This window comes from Parasteatoda tepidariorum, chromosome 9 (genome assembly GCF_982258835.1).
Source record: "Parasteatoda tepidariorum strain Cologne lab strain chromosome 9, Ptep-v5.0, whole genome shotgun sequence".
Classification (NCBI taxonomy): Eukaryota; Metazoa; Arthropoda; class Arachnida; order Araneae; family Theridiidae; genus Parasteatoda; species Parasteatoda tepidariorum.
In genome coordinates, this window is record NC_141763.1 from 53,213,798 (window position 1) to 53,235,897 (window position 22,100).

At 29.2% G+C, this 22,100-nt stretch overlaps 1 protein-coding gene across 3 annotated transcripts in view; it reads right to left on the minus strand.

Annotated features, from left to right (window-relative positions):
* Positions 1 to 4,126: 4,126 nt before the first annotated feature.
* Hn (phenylalanine hydroxylase) overlaps positions 4,127 to 22,100 on the minus strand; it is a 36,312-nt gene continuing 18,338 nt past the window's right edge. For all 3 annotated transcript variants that reach the window (XM_087151824.1, XM_087151823.1, XM_087151822.1), the window contains exons 2-13: positions 21,698 to 21,832; positions 20,481 to 20,658; positions 18,490 to 18,584; positions 17,615 to 17,682; positions 16,546 to 16,596; positions 16,271 to 16,416; positions 15,421 to 15,556; positions 12,605 to 12,731; positions 9,717 to 9,812; positions 7,314 to 7,447; positions 5,614 to 5,729; positions 4,127 to 4,424 (exon numbers count right to left, since the gene is read on the minus strand). In XM_087151824.1, coding sequence (XP_087007950.1) covers positions 4,384 to 4,424; positions 5,614 to 5,729; positions 7,314 to 7,447; positions 9,717 to 9,812; positions 12,605 to 12,731; positions 15,421 to 15,556; positions 16,271 to 16,416; positions 16,546 to 16,596; positions 17,615 to 17,682; positions 18,490 to 18,584; positions 20,481 to 20,658; positions 21,698 to 21,832 — 1,323 coding nt within the window. In that variant the 3' untranslated portion in view covers positions 4,127 to 4,383. The remainder of the gene's footprint in view (positions 4,425 to 5,613; positions 5,730 to 7,313; positions 7,448 to 9,716; positions 9,813 to 12,604; positions 12,732 to 15,420; positions 15,557 to 16,270; positions 16,417 to 16,545; positions 16,597 to 17,614; positions 17,683 to 18,489; positions 18,585 to 20,480; positions 20,659 to 21,697; positions 21,833 to 22,100) is intronic.

The following is a 22,100-nucleotide window of genomic DNA, read 5'->3' on the forward strand; positions in this document are numbered from 1 at the left end:
CGACAAAGTTTCGTCGGCATGAATTTTTTCATATTGGCTCCAAAAGCCTAAGAAATCTTTTAATTCACCACTAAATTTACGTAGCTCAATCTGTGGGAGTTTATATTTTCTTTGAACTACATCTGTTTTACTTAAATGTTCAGTCAATTTGGAACAAATTTCGTGAAATTTGTCACGATATTCTTCAGCTTTTTCAAAGTCCGACTCATATTCTGTGTCAGCATTTTCCATGAGAAGAATACAATTAGAAACTTCTTCTTGGCAGTTCGCCAACCGCTCAAATTTGTCCTTCAATTGGAGCTCGTAAATCGAAAGCGTTTTTATATTACTTTCCTAAGTATCCAATTCAGCAACATTGAGCACGTCTTCAATATTTTTCACACATAGCGAAAAAAAAGTTCTTAGTCCTTTTCTTTTCGCTTTTAATTGAATTAGTTCCATATTAGCACAGTTCAGAAAAATTCAGTCTCGAAATTAATATATCAAATATCGGGTCCCTGTTCGGGCGCCAGTTATTTAACAATACTATTTTTAAATATAAAAGATGGGGTTATCCGATAAAATCTACCCGATTTAATTATATTCGAAACTGGGAAAAATGGCATATTATACACTCATTGTAAAATAACAAATGAGACAAGCACACAAGGGCTTAGTAACAAAACAAAACTTTTAATAACAAAGAGTAAAAAATTTTACATCCGCCGTTGGCGGTTTCCAGAAAAGTTATTGAGTAATAATAATGGTAGTTGAAAATATTTTCCTCAGATGACGCTAGCTGTATCGCAACAAAAGTAATGAGAATAGATCAAAAGAAGAATGACAAAATTAAAATCGAAAATCAAGAAATAGATGACATAGAGTCATTTAGCTGTAGATAAAAAAAGGTGGAAGTAGCAAAGATGTTAGACAGAGAATAATCAAAGCAAGAACATGTTTTAAGGGATTACATAAATTTTGGAGAGAGTCAAATATTGAAATAAAGACAAAAATAGTTGTTTACAGAGCTATTGTTAGAGCAGTACTATTGTGTGGCGCAGAAACCTGGAAACAGACTAAGATCGAAATACAAAAATTAGAAACCTTTCAAAACAAATGTTTAAGATTTATTTTTAAAATTTTCTGGCCTTACAAAGTATCAAGTCAAAATCTATTAAAGAAAGCTAAAATAAAAACAATAGAAGATGAAATTAAAAAGTGAAGATGGAGCTGACTCAGACATATCCTTAGAATGCCCAAAGAAAAAATTACATCTGTTGCGCTTACATGGGCCCCTGATGGTAAAAGAACAAGAGGTAGACCCAGACTTACCATCCAGCGCATGTTTTTGGGCGAATTAAAAGAATGTAGAATATCTGACTGGGAGGAAGCAAGATCTATTGCTAGAGACAGGAGGCGTTGGAGGGATATGCTAGAGGCCGTAAGTGCCCAAAGGCACGTAGAGGATAAGTAAGTAAGTGACGAATTTGATGATAGTGACCCTAAAATGGTAATTTTGCCGCCTCATCTAGACGTAGTCACTGATGATGAAGAAATTCATGGCGCCTGCACTAGTACTGAATATTGACATGCTATATTTGATGAAAAACCACAAAGAAACTGCAGGAACTATTAAAGTCATACAGGGAAAAACTACTACAGATATAAGTATTTTATCACCACAATGGACTAATCAAAATTTTCGTCAGCTTCTGAGTTATTTTATGGTGAACATCGTTAAAAAATAGTGGACGTGATTTCAGAAATGATGGCTAAAAGTATTATTGCAAAAATAGTACACGAAAGTCACAAGTATGCTAGACAAAAAAAAAATAAATAAATAAATAAAGAATTTCATCTAAACACTGACAAATTTAAGCAATTCTTAGGAAGTTCTTTAGTTTTTATCAAATTTGCCTACTGGAAAACTGTGCTGGGAAAATGCCTTTGATGTTGGAACAACGCTAATTAGTCAAGCAATGGCGAGAAAAATGTACTTTAATATCAAGAAGTATTTACTTTGCAATGACAACACTGCTATTGATACAAAAGATAGTTATTACAAAGTTCGTCCAATTTTTGAACTGTTGAACGAAACTATACAACAATTTGGCGTGTTTTCGGAACTTTTAAATTTTGATGAAAGAACGGTTCGTTATTTTAGAAAACCCAGTTGCAAAATGTATAAGAAAGAGAAACCCATGAAATTTGGATGCAGGTTCTAGATGTTTTTCATATACAAGTAATACCATATCAAGGAACAAAGAAAGATATTAAATCTGACATAAAGAAAGAAAAATATACCTATTGTTTGTTGAATATACCAATCGCTAGAGAAACTCTATAAACATTTTTTTTCCTCATTGCAGACTTTTTGTAGATGACTCTTATTTTTTTCATATTTCCTTTCAAAATTCTTGCTATCCAGCCTCCTTGAGAGCCTTACACTTTCGACAGCTGTCAAAATAATCTTCTTATGTTTTCCAGTTACTTATCTGCCATGTAATTTCATTATTATTAAGTTAAAATTATTTTCTATGCTTTTTGTTTAAGGCATTTCTCTATGCCTTTGTATTTTATAGTGTAAATATTTTCATAATTTAATTTATTCTTTATATGTAATTTATACTTGTTGCTAATGTAATTTTTTGTGTTTTATGTATGTTTTGTCAGTAGAATGTTTGTTCTACTCTCGTGTGCCCTGAATAGGGCGGGTCGAGGTATAAATAAACAATAAAGAAAGAAAAAAAGTAATCTCAAATGGTTATTGAAAATTTGCTATCAATAGTTGAAACTCCAGAAATGCACAAAATTTATATGGATAACTTTTTTCACGTCTTAAGATCTTTTCGTTGGTCTCTAAAGTAAAATCTTTAACGTTACAGGAACTGTTAGAGAAAATAGAATGGGAAAAAAAATTCCTTTCAAAATCATTTAAAATGTTGGGGAAGATAGATAGATCGATCAAAAGTTTGACTCACGAAATGAAATTGTAACTGTTCGTTGGTATGATAGTGGAGTAATATTTGATTAGTACCAATTTGTGGAAATTTGGATACAGGTCTGATAGAAGCAGATCGTCCAGCGAAATTAAATAACGGATTTTGTTTTGTTTGTCGCGAGGTACATGATGTTGATATTTTGCGTACTTACTGAACAATATGTAATCTTAGCTGTCATGGAATAGGACCTATCCGGCGAGCTTCCTGAAACGTCAGAGTTCTTGATAGGTTATGGGTAACTAAGGGGAGGAAATAAGAGGTGAACAAGTCATGATTTTAAAAGATTTTTTCGGTACAGTTGTATATGAAATCGAATGTGGTGCTTACAACTTGAGAAAAAGTGAAGTGATTAAGTAAGCGACGTCATGCTTGTGTATCGAACGTGATTGGCTACTGAATCGACAAATACTGTGATTTTCCTACAATGACACAACACTTGGAGGTATCCGATTGTAGAAGTAATAACCTCAGAATAAAAATTTCTTTCTCGGTATTGCGTCGCAAGATTTCTGACTTCAAAACAAACCTCTATAAGTTTTTAAGCAATGCGATGTGTAGGGTGTCTCATAACTAATTGGGACACATCAGAAGAATGGAGAATTGCATGGGAGCCCATGACCGGAAATGTTATCGTACGCCTCTTGGGTCACTGTCCTATTATATTATGAACTTTTCCTATTCATTTATGTTATGAATAGGTTCTTTTAATTATAGAAATTATCTTAGTTTTATGTTTCATATTAATAATTAATGTTTAAAATTTCATTCAAGTAGTTGCAGTATTATCTATTTTATCGTAGTTTAATGATGTGGTGACTAACTTAAGTAATTACGATAAAACAGTTTTTTCCGAGCCTCTTTGACTGAAATTTTCAACAATGATTATTAATAAATGGGAAATAGAGATATTTTAAACAAATAGCTGTCCATATTAGGGAATCGCTCTGTATATGGACGTACGTCGTACGATAACATTTCTGGTCATGGCTTGCTAAACAGTTTTCCATCTTTTCGATATTCCTTACTACCATTTGACCCCTGTACAGCCTGCATTTTGAAAGTAGTCTTTCTTCTGTATTAAACTTTTCCCTGTAAATTTTAATGCGTGAAAGCATGTTTGGTGTATAAAAAAATGCAATTGAATATGGAGATTTTTAAATCTTTATACATAATTCATACAAGCTTATAAAATACTATCATTTGTACAACATTAATCAGTGACAATATTTGAAAATGATACAGAGTATAAATAAAAACAAACGAAGTTCTTTTGCAATTATACGTCGTGAAACTTTCTTCATTTAAGTTGTGTACTATACAAATAATAAGCTAATCACTGAGAATTCTAGTACTCTAATGTTTAATTCTCCATCCTTAATGATGGCCAGCAGACATTAGACATTTAAATTTTTCTCAGAGCATCCATGAGAAGTTCCATTTCAGCTGAAATAGTAAAAACACAGTTAGATTATAAATATGTATAAGTTTAACCAATAACAATAAAATAATCATTACATAATTCTAAATTTGTTAATATTTCTAAATAAATGATAATACACCAAAATTATTGTGACGCGCATTCTTGCAAATCGAGCAATACTCTAGTATAAATTAAGCTTATTTTTAACAAATATTCTGGCAAGTAATTGTAGTTAGGTCTTCAGCCAAAAATTTGCAACTGTCTCTTCTTGCAGATCGAGCATACTCTAGAATAAATTAAACTTATTTTCAACAAATATTCTGGCAAGTAATCGTAGTTCGGTCTTCAGCCAAAAATTTGCAACTGTCTCTTCTTGCAAATCGAGCATACTCTAGAATAAATTTAGCTTATTTTCAACAAACATATAGTTCGGTCTTCAGGCAAAAATTTGCAACTGTCTGTTTACGGGGTTTATAACTGTAAAATTGCAAGTATCCTTACAATGTTTTATATTTTTCTCCATCTTATCAGATTTTATACATGTACTTTTTTCTTTTTAATCTATTTTTGAAACCGTGTGTTTGGCGCAACATGTCCTTTTTTGGATCTTGTGCCTCTAACCCTACATTTAATTCAATTCATTTCTGTTTTACGAACCTTGAAGTTAGCAAAATCCTCGTTTTTGTTTGCAAGCATTGAATTTTGCACCTTACTTCCCTTTCCATCTTAATATGAATAATAAAGGGTGTCCCAAAATTTATGCAAGATTTAAGTTTTGTGCTATAAAATGTTGCCAACAAAATAAAAGTTCACAGTTGAACTATTCCGTGGTAATGTAATTTTTAATTTGATGTTCAGAATCGACCGCCCATATCATGCGATTAAACGCCAAAGGATCTATGTCTTATTAATAATTTTTTGACGGCTGAAGGTTATGCCTACAAACACACTTTGAAAGAAATTATTGATCGTTGTGAAATGAAATCCAGTTATGTGTATTCAAAACGGCCATTGAAAATTTCGATAAAGCAGCAAATAAGATCTATTTACACCATATTCTATTCCATAAAACACCCTATTCTGTGTTGAATTAATAAGTAAAATCATAATTATTCAGTAAATACCTGTGCTTTCTATCAACATTACTTTTTGTGTTAATTTCGATTCATACTGTGCACACATTAGATGCTTCAGATAAATATAACTACTTACAGCGTAAATCTCTAGCTAATCCTTCCACTTGAGGTTTGGCGTCAAGGATTTCAACATGTTGAGTGTAGGCATTGTAACGAACAGTAAAAGGTCTAGGTATAGATAAAGCAAATTCCCTGTAATAGATAAATACAAAATTTTAAAAATCGAAAAATAATTATATAAATTTATTCATTTAATTTGACGTCCCATAAGTGTCGATTTCTGAAAATTACGGAAAGATAAATACGAGAATATAATAGCTGTCGCTGAAGTTCATAGAATAGCTTGCACCATAGCAAGCTCCGACTAACAATATAGCAGATACAACTATACTCTTATGTGAATAGAATAAGCATCTCGAGATTACGCGTTTTTCCCACTCTCCACACTTCGTCACCATGGTTTCGGCTAGTTTTTCTTTTTCCCCCACGTCAGTACGTTTCAGAAACAATTGGAAGTTTTTGAAGAAGAAATTGAAAAAAATAAGAATTGCCAAAAACCACGGTAACAGTGAGGGGGAAATGTGGAGAGTGGGGAAATTCACTTAACTTTGTTCTATTTACTTAACCTGTTCTAATTACAAAGAATTTCCTAGCTAGCTGGATATTCAATGATCGAAATTCGAACGTAGATGTAGACGTTGTTGTAGGATTTAGGACGCTGTTGTAGTAGAAGAAAATATATCGTAATTTGGTTTTTAATTATATTATAACTACGTATTTTTATCTGGAGTAGGTGTTATTGTAGCATTTTATTCTTTTAATCAAACCATATTGAGGTTAATGATTTGAAAAAAAATCATTGCTAGTCTCGGTGTCATCAAAATTTTTTAAATAATTTCATGATAAAACTTATATTTATTAATAAATTTGCTACCTCCCTATTTTGTTTTAAAACTTCTATTTACAATTCCCAAATTAAGCCTACTTCTAAGAAATATAATTAGTGATGGCGTACTCTGTAATACTACATGAATTTACAATTGTATAGCATGAATTTTAATGTTTTTCTTTTCTCGAAACAAAACTTTCCTTGTGTGCTCATGCTATCGCAGGAATCACTAATTTATTTCTCGAATAAGGGAGAAAAAAGCAAGGAAAGAAAAATCCTGGGGAAAAAAAGGACTGTTTTTTTTTTTTTTTTTTTTTTTTTTTGAATTGTTCTATTTTCTGCCTACCTACCTACCTCATTTGTCACAAAGTTTCACTACAAATTTATGTATTTATTGTCTTTCATTTGAACTAAAATATTAGGGGGACCGGAAAGTAATGTCGATTATTCTAATAATATAGAATAAGAATGATTAATACAGCGGAATACCCTTCATTTTATTTAATGCAAAACACTCTGTGAATCGGAAATTTAAACTGATACTTCATATCGCTTATTATACAATTTTATCTATTTTTTTTTAGTGTTTCGTGTCATAATATAAATTCTCTGGTAATATTTAATCTCCATAATAAAAAATCTTGTATAGTTGCTTGAGATGGGGTAACACTTATAAACTAATTTCACTGCTATGAATTGAGTTGGTTGACTGGTACCAAATCCATGAAAGAGATAATTTAGTTAATAAAAAAAATTAAAACTTAAACTTGCAGCATTTTCATTACTTAAGACATAACTAGTATTAAAAAAGGTCTTTCAAATATAGATTTTGTTGCTATGGTAACTCAAGGTTAGGGTAAGATGTATGAAAATATCATAGAACTTACCTAACTTTTCTTTGCGCATCGTCAAAGCTCTCGGCTAAATAGTAAAGGGGTTGATATTCCGTGATTGGATATTTCGTGCAACCTGTTGTCGGTGGATCAAAATCTTTTATCATTGGTTTACCTGAAAGACAATACTAGAAAGAAAAAAAACATTATTTTAATTATTGTTCAACTATAAATTTTATATTTATCTGTATCAAAATTTATAACGACTTTTAAAAATCAATATATTTATTAGACAAATAACAAATAAAATTTTATATTCATTTTAATTTATATATTTATTCAAATCCTCATCTCTGTGTGTACTATTGTCAGTTTACTCATAAAAATTTAAATATTTCCAACAGAATTTTATTTTATAACCGTCGTTGAACAGCCGACCCGATTTCGAGTTTACGAATACGAATATTCAACTCCGTAGCCTTGTAACTTTCAACCCAATCCAGAAGACAAGGGAACTCGTGGATCAAGTGTCGGGAGAAATTTGCCTTTCTGGAGAACCATTTTTACGGAACTAACTCGCATGTGCGTTACATGGGGAGGAAAACCACGAAAACCTTTCGTGGTCAGCCTGACGGCAAGGGAGCTGTAACCCATGATCCGTCTACCTCTGAGGATATTTTACGCCAGCACTGTGGTCGGTGCGACCCGGGTATGAATTCGTATCGACCAGTCATCGCTGGGATTCGAACCCTGTTCAGCTCATTGGTAGACGAACGCTGTATCCCCTAAGCCACCACGGTTCATAACATAATTTTTAAAAAAACTTAATGTTTAAATTCAATTATTGTATAAATTTTTTTTTTCTATCCCAGGTAAGATTTATTTTTTACTAGCCGCCTTCAGCGACTAGCTGGTTCGCCTTTTTAAATAAGTAGAATTTCTAGTATTTTTAGATTTAAAATCGTTCAGTCTAAAATCAAGATAATACGTAAATATAAACTCATATTGCTCAAGTTAGAGTGGATTTAATGTTCATGTTCGTGAGTTATCGTGGTGAATTTATATTAAAATGTTCAGTACAACATATGTTAGCAATTAAAAAATACAAATATGCTAATTATCTTAATGGCACTTTTGATGGATAGTAAAACAAATTAGCAACTTTGTTAAAGTCAAACTGTGCACTTATTTGCTTTTATTAATTATGCTAGCCCATGAATTTTATTTGCAACGGGTTTTTCCCCAAAACGGAGCGAAATTTAACTGTTATAAGTTTCAAAAAGTTAAAAGAACACACAGATATAAAACGGTAAACATTACATGTTTGAGAGAGAAAAAAATTTGAAATTTTTTTATTTATTTTTTTATCTTAATTTAAATCAACATACTAAAGTGAATCAAAACATTCTATAAAGATCTATATTCGTTCTAAATTTTCATGATTAATGTTCTTACGCTGATGTTGTGCATTTTGATGTTTAAGATTAATTTTTTTGTAGGTCAAGCACCTGACTCTACAGGTATACTAAGCACAAAAATCATAGTTGTTGTTCTACCTGACAATAAGATTTAAACTAATTATTGATTTTAACCTAGCTTAAAGCAAGTTATTGCTAAACGTTGCTCTTGCTACAAAAATTTAGCTTTAATATATAGGCTTACGAACTTCATGGGGAAAACTTTAAAGCAAGTCGTAAAATTCCTATAAGAATATTGGTAAACTCTCCACTTTATCTTTCCAACTTAAAATTCTCAAAATAAAAATCTCTGACAGAAATTCTCAATCAGAAATATTGTTTTTCTTAATTAGAAAGGTAAAGTAGAGAGTTTTTGTAATAGACAGGTAAGTTTATTTAAAGGTGAGAATTTTTAAAATTATTTAGTTCGATGAACCTTTTCTGTAACTTAGGATATATTGTTGAGTCCTAAAACTAATCAAACTTAATGCTCTAACTTAAAAGCATTGAATTTTGTGATGTGCTGTCTGTGGAACAATTCTCTTGAAGAAGAAAAAAAAATAAAACAGCTCTGGTAGTTAGTAATAACTTGTTAACTTTAGAGTTTGACTCCCTTGGTAGCTGCGTTGCCGATAGTGACTCCTATGTTTCTTTTGGTGTCAGAAGACACTTAGGTGCAATTAACCACCAGAATACCTAAGAAGAAACTTTAGACATTCTGGTGGTTTGTTGGTGTCAGAGAATCAGATAGTAATTGTGATTTATTTGGTATTATTTAATGGATTAATTTCATTTTTCTCAACTAATTTTTTTTTTAAAAAAAAAACTAATTTATATGCATACCCCGTTTGTACACACATTTTATTTATAAATTCATTTCGTTCTGTATCTTTTTTTCTATGGTTCATTAAAGGTGGGGAAAATGAACTTAGTATAAGCTAATTACCGTATATAAATCTCAGAAGATCTTACGTTTGTATTAAGAAATTAGTATACTTACTTCCAATTCACCGAATGAGGACAGTAGGCCTGCACCGTAAGCTTTCATTTTTCCATTCTGTTTACATAAACCAAATTCAACTGTAAACCAATAGCACTGAAAAAAAAAAGGGAATTACTTATTAAATGACGTAATTGCCAATTATTTGGCTAAAATAACCATCATTGCTTACTTTCCAAAATGTAAAGAGTCGATAGCTGATATTGATAGTATTTTAAGAGCATAGACTTCCAATCAATTGCTTCTCCTATGAAATGATTATTTTTTTCTATTTTGTTCATCATCTTTTTCTTCGTTTTGTTTTTACATTATGAATTGCTTATTGTAATGCTGAACTCTGTTTTTTACATTGAGTTTGTAGCTGCATAACATTTTCAACAATAACAAATCTTAACCATTCATTCAATGTACCGTGCACAAAACAAAAATCGGAATTTTCTGAATTTTATTTAATATATTTTTTGATGAGTATAATATTATTGTAGACATCAATATTTTGAAATAAAGCAAACACATGTTTTGTATTTGCTTTACTTAAAAATTTTGACATTTTTAAATAATATTTGTTTAATAAAATTTTTAATATTTGTTTAAATAAAAATTTCTTCAAATATTTTTAAAAATATTTTATTTTAATAATTTTTCTTCTTCTTTTATATATATATATATATATATATATATATATATATATATATATATATATATATATATATATATATATATATATATATATATATATATATATATATATATATATATATATATATATATATATTTATAGCATGATAAAGATATCAAGAAAAAAAAAGGGAGGAAATTAATAAGTTTTATTTACTGCGCATATGCTGCAAGTACATAGAACTCATAAAATAAGTTAAAAATATAGAGAAAACATTGAAATTTATAAAAATTAATATAAAGTGAAGGAGAAAAATTATTAAAATAAAATATTTTTAAAAAAATTATTTAAAAACGTATAGGATGAAAGAAACATTTTTAATTTTAATCTAAATGAACAAATTACTTGGAATTCTAATATTTTTAAAAACATTTACTTAAAAAAATTTTTTAATCAAACGTATAGAATTAAAAGAATATGTAGTAATGTTCATTTATCCAAAACACAAGTCGACGAACTCTTTCAAAATTTGATTTTTTAAAAAAAAAAAAAGATACCCAACCCAACTAATGTAATTAAGTTCCAAATAAAATCATTCAGTTAATTGTATGTTATTAGCAATAAATTTATTAAAAACTTCTTTGTTAATTTATACCATGTTATTTGCTTCTTTGTTATTTTTTACCATGTGCAAATTCAATTCGAGAAAATTCATGGCTAAAAATCTGTGCAAAACGGGCAAATCATGTTTCTTTTTTTAAATGAATGTTGATTTTCTAAAACCATTAAAATTGTATTATGAGATATCAATCTTATTAATTATAAACTTTAAATCATACAGTATAATATTATTACCTTGCGCACATCCAATTTCGTTCCAATCCAAGGTACTTAAAATATTGTCGGATTATTTAATGAATGCTTATTAATTACAAATCTTCTAAATGCTTACAATATTTAAGATCATTTTTTTTTTTTTTTTGATATCCTGGTCCATCGGCTGCAACTTTGCTGTTGTGTTTGGGGGGAGAATCTGCAAGTTTACTGCTTTCAAATTAGATAGATCACTATGCGCTGTGCATTTATCCATAAAGAGTATCACTTTTCTTTTTTTAGCGAAGAATTTCCGATCCAATTTTCTTACAAATAAAACTGCTGTCATCCAAAACTTTTTGTTAGACTTGTAATCCAAAGGATACGTTTTTACATTCTTGAAACATCGGGGATTTCGGTATTTTCCGATAACAAGTAAGGGCAATTTCTCTGTCCCAGACGCATTTCCTTCAACTAGGACAGTCAAACGTTCCTTGCTCATTTTACCCCCTGAGCAGTTTTCATCCTTAAACATCATAGTCTTATTTGGAAGACATTTACAAAATAAACCCATTTCATCAATATTGAAAACATCATTTTAACTGTATCCTTGAAGTAAATTTGGTAACGTTTCATTTAACCACTGCTCACATACTTCAAGAGGGATAGCTTTAGCTTCTCCATGAAGAGTGTGAAAGACATTGTGTGTGTGTTGCAAAGGAAGGGGCAAGATATCAGCTCCTAGGTTTTTTTTTCTTGCTTTAAAAGATCCAAAAAAAAATCGAGTTTTAGTAATATTCGAGTTATTGTACTTCGAGTTACAGCGAATTGACTATATATATATATATATATATATATATATATATATATATATATATATATATATATATATATATATATATATATATATATATATATATATATATATATATATATATTTCAAAATGAAGATAAAACAGAGGAAAATAATAGACATATGAAAAAAGGGGGGGGGGAAATAATAATGAAAAAAATAACAAACAACTGATTTAAATTTTTTTTATTTATTATGTAATTGTATTATTCTCGTATTTATTTATTTTGTTGTATATATATATATATATATATATATATATATATATATATATATATATATATATATATATATATATATATATATATATATATATATATATATATATATATATATATATATATATATGTATATCGCTGGTTCAAAACTAAAACGACACATCTGCTAGCATAATACGTTTGCAGATGTGTCGTTTTAGTTTTGAACCAGCGATATACATATATTAAAAGCAAAAGATTAAGGAATAAGAACTAAATGCGTTGTTAGAAAGTGAAATTTCACATTCATGGAAAAATATTAATAAATATTTTCTAAATTATTTATTCAATTTTATAAAATTAGACAGTATTTTAATTAATAATTATGGAAGAAAGTTGAACTTACCGTAGCTAACTTTTCTATGTATTCGTCCGGTGCTCCTAAGGATGCCAAACCAATCTCTTGGGAAAATCGGGCAAAATCTGGATCAGCAAACAACGGAGCATGTCCTAGCAGTTCGTGACATATATCCCTATTAGTCACAAAATAAAACAATATTTATTTTTTTATATATTAAGATATCCTAACATAAAAAAATTAATAAGAAAAATATAAAATTTTGCATTTTTACTTTCCTTGATCAAATGTTCTGGGGGGAAAAAATGCTTAGAATTTTAATGTAGACCTAATTTTAGATTTTTTCCCACATTTCTTTATTATTTCCACTGCTTTGACTTACTTGGAATTTTCCGGTTAATATCAATACGATAGTGCGAATAACCAATTTTAGTGTTGGTTAACTTTTACTCTTTTGTTAATACAACACGATTTTTGTACTCTTTCAGTTTTCGTTCTGAGTTCCTGCGCTAATGATACTAATCTTTAATAGCACCGAAACAGCTATCTATCTTAAAGCCATTTTTATTGCAGATTTATTTCTACATTATTAATTGGATTTTATGCCATTAAACCCTACATTCAACTCAATTCTAAAATATTAATACTCCGTTACGACGATAAAACAAACTATCTACTTTGCGTAGCACAATAGTCTAGCGTGCAAGCATTAACCCACTCCAATAATTGTTGCATTTTTCCTGGTACAAATATTTAAAAGCAATTAAATACAGTATTTTTTAATTATAATTAAATCATTCTTAATCATTAGGTCACTCACATCTCACACTATTATGTAAGTTAAGAGTCTGGTCTCCAGTCAAAAAAAAAATTTCGATGTGTGCTTGAATATCAGAAAGGCTTAAATTGAAGGAAAAAAATTTCGCTAATAATTGTGGTGTCCCGCAACGAACGCTTTTAATTTAAGTAAGACATCTTGTGCATAATATTGATAATCATCACATCTTATTAAAAATCTATTTTTACTCTATTATAAATTATAAGCATGTGAGTTGTCAATTTTTACCCCAAGGTTTTCGTATATATAAAGGGTGGTTCAAAAATATATATCAAAAATGTAGGCAGATAGTGGGAGCCTAAATAAGCATATTTCATATAGAAATATGTGTGCGGAAATGCCGCGTTAAGCCGATAGAGACAACTGAACAACAATCGATACGCCGCTCTGAATCTTGTATAGCTGTTAATGATTGCTCTTTCGAGCAGCTATTGTATACTGTATTTGATTGCAAACTGTTTGTAAATCATTTTTGCTTGTGTCTAACTTGTATTTTTATTTATTTAAGATTAATACTGCTTTACGTGCTAGCGCACTTACGCGGCATTTTCGCCTCTACATTCATAAACAAAATCAAATAATTAACAATCAATTACCGTTTAATTACAATAGATGCTCGAAAAAATTGTCTCCAACAGGCACACAAGATCCATAGCGGCACATGGATTGTCGCACATGCATTCTTACAAAACAGCTCTCTCTATCGGTTCAACGCGGCAGTTTGGCACACGCGTTCCTTTACAGAATATACTTATTTAGGTCCTATCCCTACCTGCCTTTGCAATTTTGAAATATATTTTTGTATCACCCTGTATATATTATTGTCCGATGAGTATTAGTGATTGTAAATTAATATTTCAGTCAGAAGAAGATGTTATCAAACTCTGACAATTAAATTTTGTGATCAACAAATTAATAATATTGAAATTTCTGCTTATTGATATAAATATATATATTGCCCTTTCTTACTTAAATATTAATTTGCGACACCCCTTGTATGACTAGTTTCTTTTTAATTTCATTTTTTACAAATATTCCAAAATTATATTTGAAATGCGTTCATTAAGGAATTTAATTTCAAGTTTTAAAAATGTGTTTCGGTAGTTGGAAAAAACTATTTATTTTAAATTGTTTGGTTTCCTAACGAGACAGCTCCAGAGTTATTTATCATTTTAATTTTGTTCCAATTATTCAGGTCAAAATTGGATTAGTCCAGTTGTTTACTTTTTTAATCTGCGTAAGACCAAAATTTCGTAAGTTCAAAAGTGGCAAAGCATAACACAATAATACTCAAATGATGTGAACTTATACTTAGATTAAAAATATTTTAGTAACATAAACATTGGGGCATAGTAACATGACTTTAGTAATAGGTGCGATATAGCCACAACTTTTTCTCGCGCCTGTAACTCCACTAACTAAACATAAAGTTAAATATATACAGAGATGAGTACAGCGAATGATGTAAAATATAACATTTCAAGCATACTTATTTACGGCATGTCCTATACTAAATTGACAGTAATAAAAAATTTGTAATAGAAAAACAGTATAGAATTTTTTATTTTATTAAAATCAATTTTGAAGCAAATTTATGTTACAAAGCATACATTTTACTCCTCGGGTTTATGGTTTTAGTTATAAATGTACCGACAAATGGCGTTGTAAACACCTTCCACTTCTTACGTAATTGTTGCTGACAGTGGCCATTTCTAAAATAAAGCTAAATGATTTTTTTTTATTGAAAGATATCAAAAACTTGTGTTGTGATTTTTAATTGCTTTTATTAATTGAGTTCAATTTACTTCTTGCAGTGCCATCTGACGAAAACTTTTCAAACAAAAACATTAACTATGGGAAAAAAAATTTCGGCAATGTCCCACGAATTTGCAAAAAAAAAAACCGACTTATTGTTTTAAATTTTTAAAAATTGTCTGTTTCATTCAGGACACTCTGTGTGTTAACTATATATGAACAATAGCTATGATATTTTAAATTAAATTTTAAAAAATGGAGCTCTACTAACGGTTCTGGGGTGTAGAAAGGTTTTGAAGGATGTCTAATATATTGTGTTGAGTGGAAAACTCTGAAAGCAAGACCAGCTAGGAAATCCCTGGAACTGAGTAGACCAGCAACTGGACGTAGAGTGAAACCTGTGCAATCTGAACAAATAATATAACAAGTTATAATCTTATTGCTTAATAAAATTATTGTAACTGTTAAAAAGAAATATATATATATATATTTCAAGTTTAAACCATGTCCTACTAGTTCTTCGTGCCTTTAAATCATGCACTCAAATTATTGTTCGCGATTCTTTTTTAGAGAAAGTATAAAGATATTTTTTAAATTTAGACTTAAAATAAGACTCATGCAGATCACGCGTGACTCATGTAATAATATATGTATAAGTTTAAAAATGTCTTGTAAATATGTATTGCTGCCTGAAGTATCTTAGTAACAAATGCCAATACATGAATGGTTTTATTTACATTCATAAAAAAATAATAAATAAATAAATTAAAAATAAAATTAAAAAACAGTGCAAATTATTTCTGACTAATCCTCAGCATAGAATCGTCCAATAGTAAATAAAATTATAAGAATACTTTTTTTCCTTGGAATCACTCCCAGTTTTAGATTTTCAATGTTTTTTCTTTTAAATTTTACATGAAGTTACAAAAATTTGAAGATTTCCCTTCTTTTTTAAATTAAACTAAAACATATGAGTCAGAATTTTTTTAAGTTATTTTTAGGTTTTTCACCTTTTATTTATTTTATTTTAGATTTCTCACCAATTAATAAAAGCATATAATAATATTGAAAAAAAAACTGAACTACGACTTGTTAAAATTTAAGTGTAAAAATCTACTGACCTTTCAAAAAATTTGATACATCTTCCAGTTGAGGAATATTATCTTCCCTATAACCGCAGTTTTCAATCATTAATGGAAATATATGATTGTGCTCCTTGCAGGCATGTGTAGGGTACAATTTTATTAGCTCTTTGAACACTGTACCCCTATAATAATAAAACAAATGTAAATAGAAAAATTACTTCACTTGATGACGTAATGTATGTTTAGGAAGAAGAAAAAAACATACACCAAATTATCTTACATTGAGAATTGAAAACTTAAACTTTACTTACCAAGTTTTAGTTTCTTCTTCTGTATATTCGATTCTTGGAATGGTCTGTCCACTAAAATGCAAGAAAACGAAATTGCCATTACATTATAAAGTGAAAAGTAAATTTCTTGTGAAGTATCGAATGAGAAAGAGACGATGTTTTAATTTAAGCAACATTTTACAAGAAAGGTTAATATAGTGTGTTCCGCATACTTAACTCTTAATTGCTATATTATCATTGCTGTCAAAATCGAAACCAAAACAATATGCACTTTGAGGGTTGCAACTTAGTTGGTAATTGAAGAAAAACAATAACGCTATTAAAATTTACGACTCATCATCGGGGATGGAGAGGTTAAAAATCAATTAAATTGAAACAGCTTGGATATTTAGTCGACTGTATATAAACCGAAAGGAGTTTCCAATAATAAACTTTCCCTTATTTTTACCTATTTCATCTAATAATCAAACTGATTTTTGTAAATTTATCTAGATTTTGTTAATATTATTTTTCCTCCAATTAAACATTAACATCTGATTTGCATAATCTGTAACATATAATGTGTATTGTATGTTTACTTGTTGCTTAATTTGTGCACTTGTAACCCATAATGTGTTTAATTTGTGTCTAACCCTTAATATACATAACTTCGACAATGTTCTAAAAATGTATATTAAGGGCGGTGATAATGAATTATGCTGTTTAAAGAAAACATGAAACTAACGATAAGTGATATGTATTTACAGAGAGCAATATTTGCAACCCAGTTCTCGTTGTCGAATCATACAAAAATTTTCTGCCTTCTGGGTTAGGCTCGGAATTACTAGGTTGAACATGATTATAGCTGCAAATCGGATATGAATCGGTTGTTCAATGTGGGAAATAAAATTTTTATTTTATTATCTGCAATAATATATATATATATATATAATCTTAGGATAATTATTCTTTATTCAGAAATATCGCATTAAATTATAGCAAAAAATGTGTCCGGATGAAGACTTTTGCAAATTGTTAAGTAATAGTTTTCTATTTTATATTATTGTTATTAGTGCTTACGTATATATACATATATATATATAATACTTACTGTTTATAAAAGAAAGCAATATCAGCGAAATATTTCCTTCTCTCTCTGTAAACTGGATCAGTGAAGCCCTAACAAAGATACGAAAAAGTAAATTGATGAAATAAAAAAACGAATCATGATAAACAACTTTTGATATAATCTTTAGATTATCACGCACAACTCAAATATGTTAGTTTTTCATAGATAATCCGATCAAACGTTATTTAGAGTGATTCGATTTTTATTTTATTGATTGTACGTACCTATTCATGCATATATAGTAATTAATACGTTTAAAAGAATATTTTAGCGAAGTTTTTGATAAAATGGAATACTTAGGCATTTTATAGAATGCTGAAAACTAGCCAACAAAGTATGAAACGATTAAAAATTTCACTCATTACCTAAGGATTTCGATGTATGTCTTTTTTTTTCATATATTGCAGGAAACCTTATAAAGAGTGTTTAGTAGTGACACCTTGTATATAGTCGTTCAATATATAGGTTTTTAGAATTTTTAATTGATTAAGTAAATAAAATCGATACATTGGAATGTCGTAAATAAATATTTAAGTGAATAAAACATTATCAATGTCTTGCAAATTACTATTGATAAAAGTAGAAGTAACCTGTTTCGAAATCATTAAAACCTGTTACATTGCCGATCAAAACTTGACAGGGTTTCTAATGATCGTCTTCCAACGCCTCTCTATTTTCCGCGGCAATCATACAATTTTATTTTTGATTTCTTAGGCCCGCCTTCCTCGATAGTGATTTGTTATATTTAAATACGATTTTTGTTTAAAGAATAATTTGCATAGTTTGTAAAGTGATTCTTTTTACTATATAGATTTTACTATTATAGTTAGATTGTAAATGTTTTGGCAAATGCTTACAGGGTGATCTGAATCTAGCTCAGCTCCATATGATAGAATATGATTGGCAAATTTATCAAGATCTTTGATTTTTCCAGGAAACCATGGAACAGTTTCTAAAAGAGATGGAAAAAAAACAAAAGAAGATTAGTTTCATTTTAAGACCGGCTTTTGGTTCGACGAAATAAATAAATTTAATGTTCAACTCATAAAAGAAAAGAGGATTTTTTTTATTAACATTGTATATCATGGGCATTCAAATAAAAGTGACCAAATTACAATATTTGAGTTACCAGAAGTCTGGGAAAACAAGTTTACGCACAAGTTTACATTAAAAAAAAAATCATTTCTATTACGTAATCTCTGTTTAAGATTTATGTCATGAAAAAAGAAATTAAGGCAAAGCGTCAAGTTTCCGAATATCCTTTTAGAAACCAGATCTATTAGCAGTATCCTCGCGATATATTGAAGGAATAATTGCAAGAATAAATCAAGGCATGGCTTGAAGTAATAAAAATAAGAAATCTGTAAGTTTTAAGTAGAAGGACTGCCGCAACATATGTACTGTGAGGAAAAAAAGAAAACTGACCATCCTGAATAACTTTTGATCTCATGATTGGATCTTCACATCAAATATGCTGATTTTCTAAACATACCATATTTTAAGTTACGAAATTAGACAAAAACACGAAATTTATCCGAATGAACATGTTTTTTTTCTGACGAATCCGGCTTTATGACTCCCAAAATATAGGAGGTAGCCGCAATGCAAAAAATATACCTCTAAAAATTTTTAAGCGAATAGAAAATTTCTTTGCACGCAATTATATTAATCGAAATATAATTCCATGCAAAAAAATAATTTTTAATAATTATTTATTATTTTATTTAATAATTGTCAAAAAAATTTTGAACTGTAGGGTATAAATATTTTTTACATTGTTTTAAAGTACTTAATTTTAAATAGAAAAATACTAAATTTAAATAAAATCGGTCGAATAGTTCCAGAGGAATCGAATTTTAAAAATTCGAATTTTCAGAAACTATTCGACCGATTTCGCGCAAATTTTGTATTTTGCTGTATAAAATTACATTTTTTAAATGAAATAAAAAATTTCATACCTTATAATTCAAAATACTTTCGACTTTTATCAAGGAAAATAATGTAGTAAATATTGCGCCAAAAACATCAAATAACTAATTACTTTTAAGTTATTTTTTAATTGGAATTATCTTAGGATAAATTACTTTTATAATTGTGTACAAAAACGTTTCAGTTCGCTTAAAAAGTTTGAGCTACGGCAGAATACGCAAAAATTAAAATTAAACTTTTGACCGCTCTTCTGGCCGAACTATTGGACCCATATTTCACAAATTGCGGCTACTCGCTATATTTTGGGGATCCAAAATCTGAATCCGTCTGAAAAAGATTTGTGTATTAAGAAAAGTACGATTTTCTTTCTTATTTTCTAATTTAAAATATCGTCCGCACTAATTAATTAGCATATTTGAGGTCCTTTTCTCGAACCATTAACGGAGATGCCAATTTGCACCGGACAACGGATAAACATTTTAAAGCGGTAGTCTTTTAATGTACGATTCTAAATTTAGCAAATTTGATTTATAGGGCTTTTACTCACCACTACTTTTAAAAAATTCAAAAGCTTATATGATACCCCACTTTGTTCAACAACGGAAAAAGTAAAGTATTCACACAACAGACCGCTGTGGGCCAGCGAGTCTTGAAAGTTAAGTCTCCACAATTTCGTGATCAACTGTATGATTGTGGCAAAGCAGTTAGCATTAAGTTTAACCACCTATTCTCTCTAGGCAAGCTGTCACCCATTGATCCGAAGCTGAGTGGGCTTCAAACTGCAGGGATCGAACCTCAAGTAAACACAATGACAGTACAGTGCCTTAACTACTGAGCCATTTTTACGGTACTTTTAAATTATTTCGTACTTGTTTTCCCATAAGGTAAAAGCTATGGTTATTTCGATGATTATATTTACCTTTATTTTCCTTGTAATCTTTTGAGATAACCGTCATGTACTGTGATACAGATTTAATTTGTTCCATTGCTTCATTGAGATTTCCATATCGGGAATCACATTCCACCAAGAACTCATAGCTGTCACCCAATCTCTTGGAAGATCTTGATTCAATGTGATTCAGATTGATCTTATTTTCCTACAAAAGTTTCATGGTGTATTAAAAATCAATATTATGCTACTAAATTGTTAATATATTTTGAATTTTTTTTAAAGTTCCTTGTCAAACATATGCGGTCTGTTGCCTACTGAATAGTTTTGATTTTTTTAATAGTAAATCGGCTAATTTCCGAATACACTTCGGCCACCAAGAGTACTGATAAAAACAAAATTTAGTATTTTTTCGAATTTTGTTTAGTTTTATTTTTGCAAGACGTTTATGAAATTATGTATAGATTAAATTTTACAATATGCTTTTATAAAAAAAGTTAATCATAAATAGAGGACTGACTATCTATATAATAAGTTGCATAGTATAACTTTTTAATACCTAGATACGAACAAAAATTGTTTGTATGTCCTAACTGTATGGAATTTAAAATAAGGAAATTTTATATTACCAGTAATTGTAAAACTTCATGATACACAATGAATTCTTCCAAAGAAGTTAATCAATTTATAAAAAAAAAATTACAATATTTTAAATAATTTTCAGTTTTTTTTCCTCTTTTAATTCGGCTCAGATGTGTTAAACATTATTAAATATTGTACTTTCAGGGATTCCAGTTTGATATGTCTGCTTAAAAGGAAACAAATTTTCAGCTATTGCGACTGACCTGGAAAATTTTGTCTATCAAAATTGTTGGCATATTTTGAATAATCAATAAAGCTTACAGAGGATTAATATATATATCTCTATTTTCTGGAAACCTTTAACAGCTATGCAAGTAAATACTGGGAGAATATAGGCTTAATTTTCAACATTAATTCGTCATTTAAAATTCAAGAAACGATAGTTCGTGGTAGTATATATATATATATATATATATATATATATATATATATATATATATATATATATATATATATATATATATATATATATATATATATATTGTGATTTGTATGAGTTCCCTTGTCCGATATTCTGAAATGTACCTACTCTCTAATTTTACTTTACTTAATTTCTAATTTAAAGAGTTACCCTCCCATGCATATAAGAATGTCAAAGTAAATACCTTAAATATTCGAAGTGCTTCCGCCAGAGCCCCACATTCTTCAATGAGGGAGAATAGTATGACAGTTGCATGACGATTTCTTTCTTCTGATTCTTTTAAAGAATTTCCTTCTCCATTTTTACCATTTGGAATATCCTGAAAAGAAAACATATACTTTACTCTCCTCCCAACTCGTAATTTTTATTAAAAGGGAACCACAAAGTAATTTAAATATACACTATAACAAATGTATACATATATTAAAACAATTTATTCTCATAAAATGCTTGCTGGTTCAGTTAAACAATTAACAAAATGTTAGAGCACTATATTTTTTTCCAATAATTCTCCTCTAGAGGATGCAACTCATTCTGTTTTATACACGTTTTACTCCATGCGTATTTTCTTTGAATGCTTATTTTGC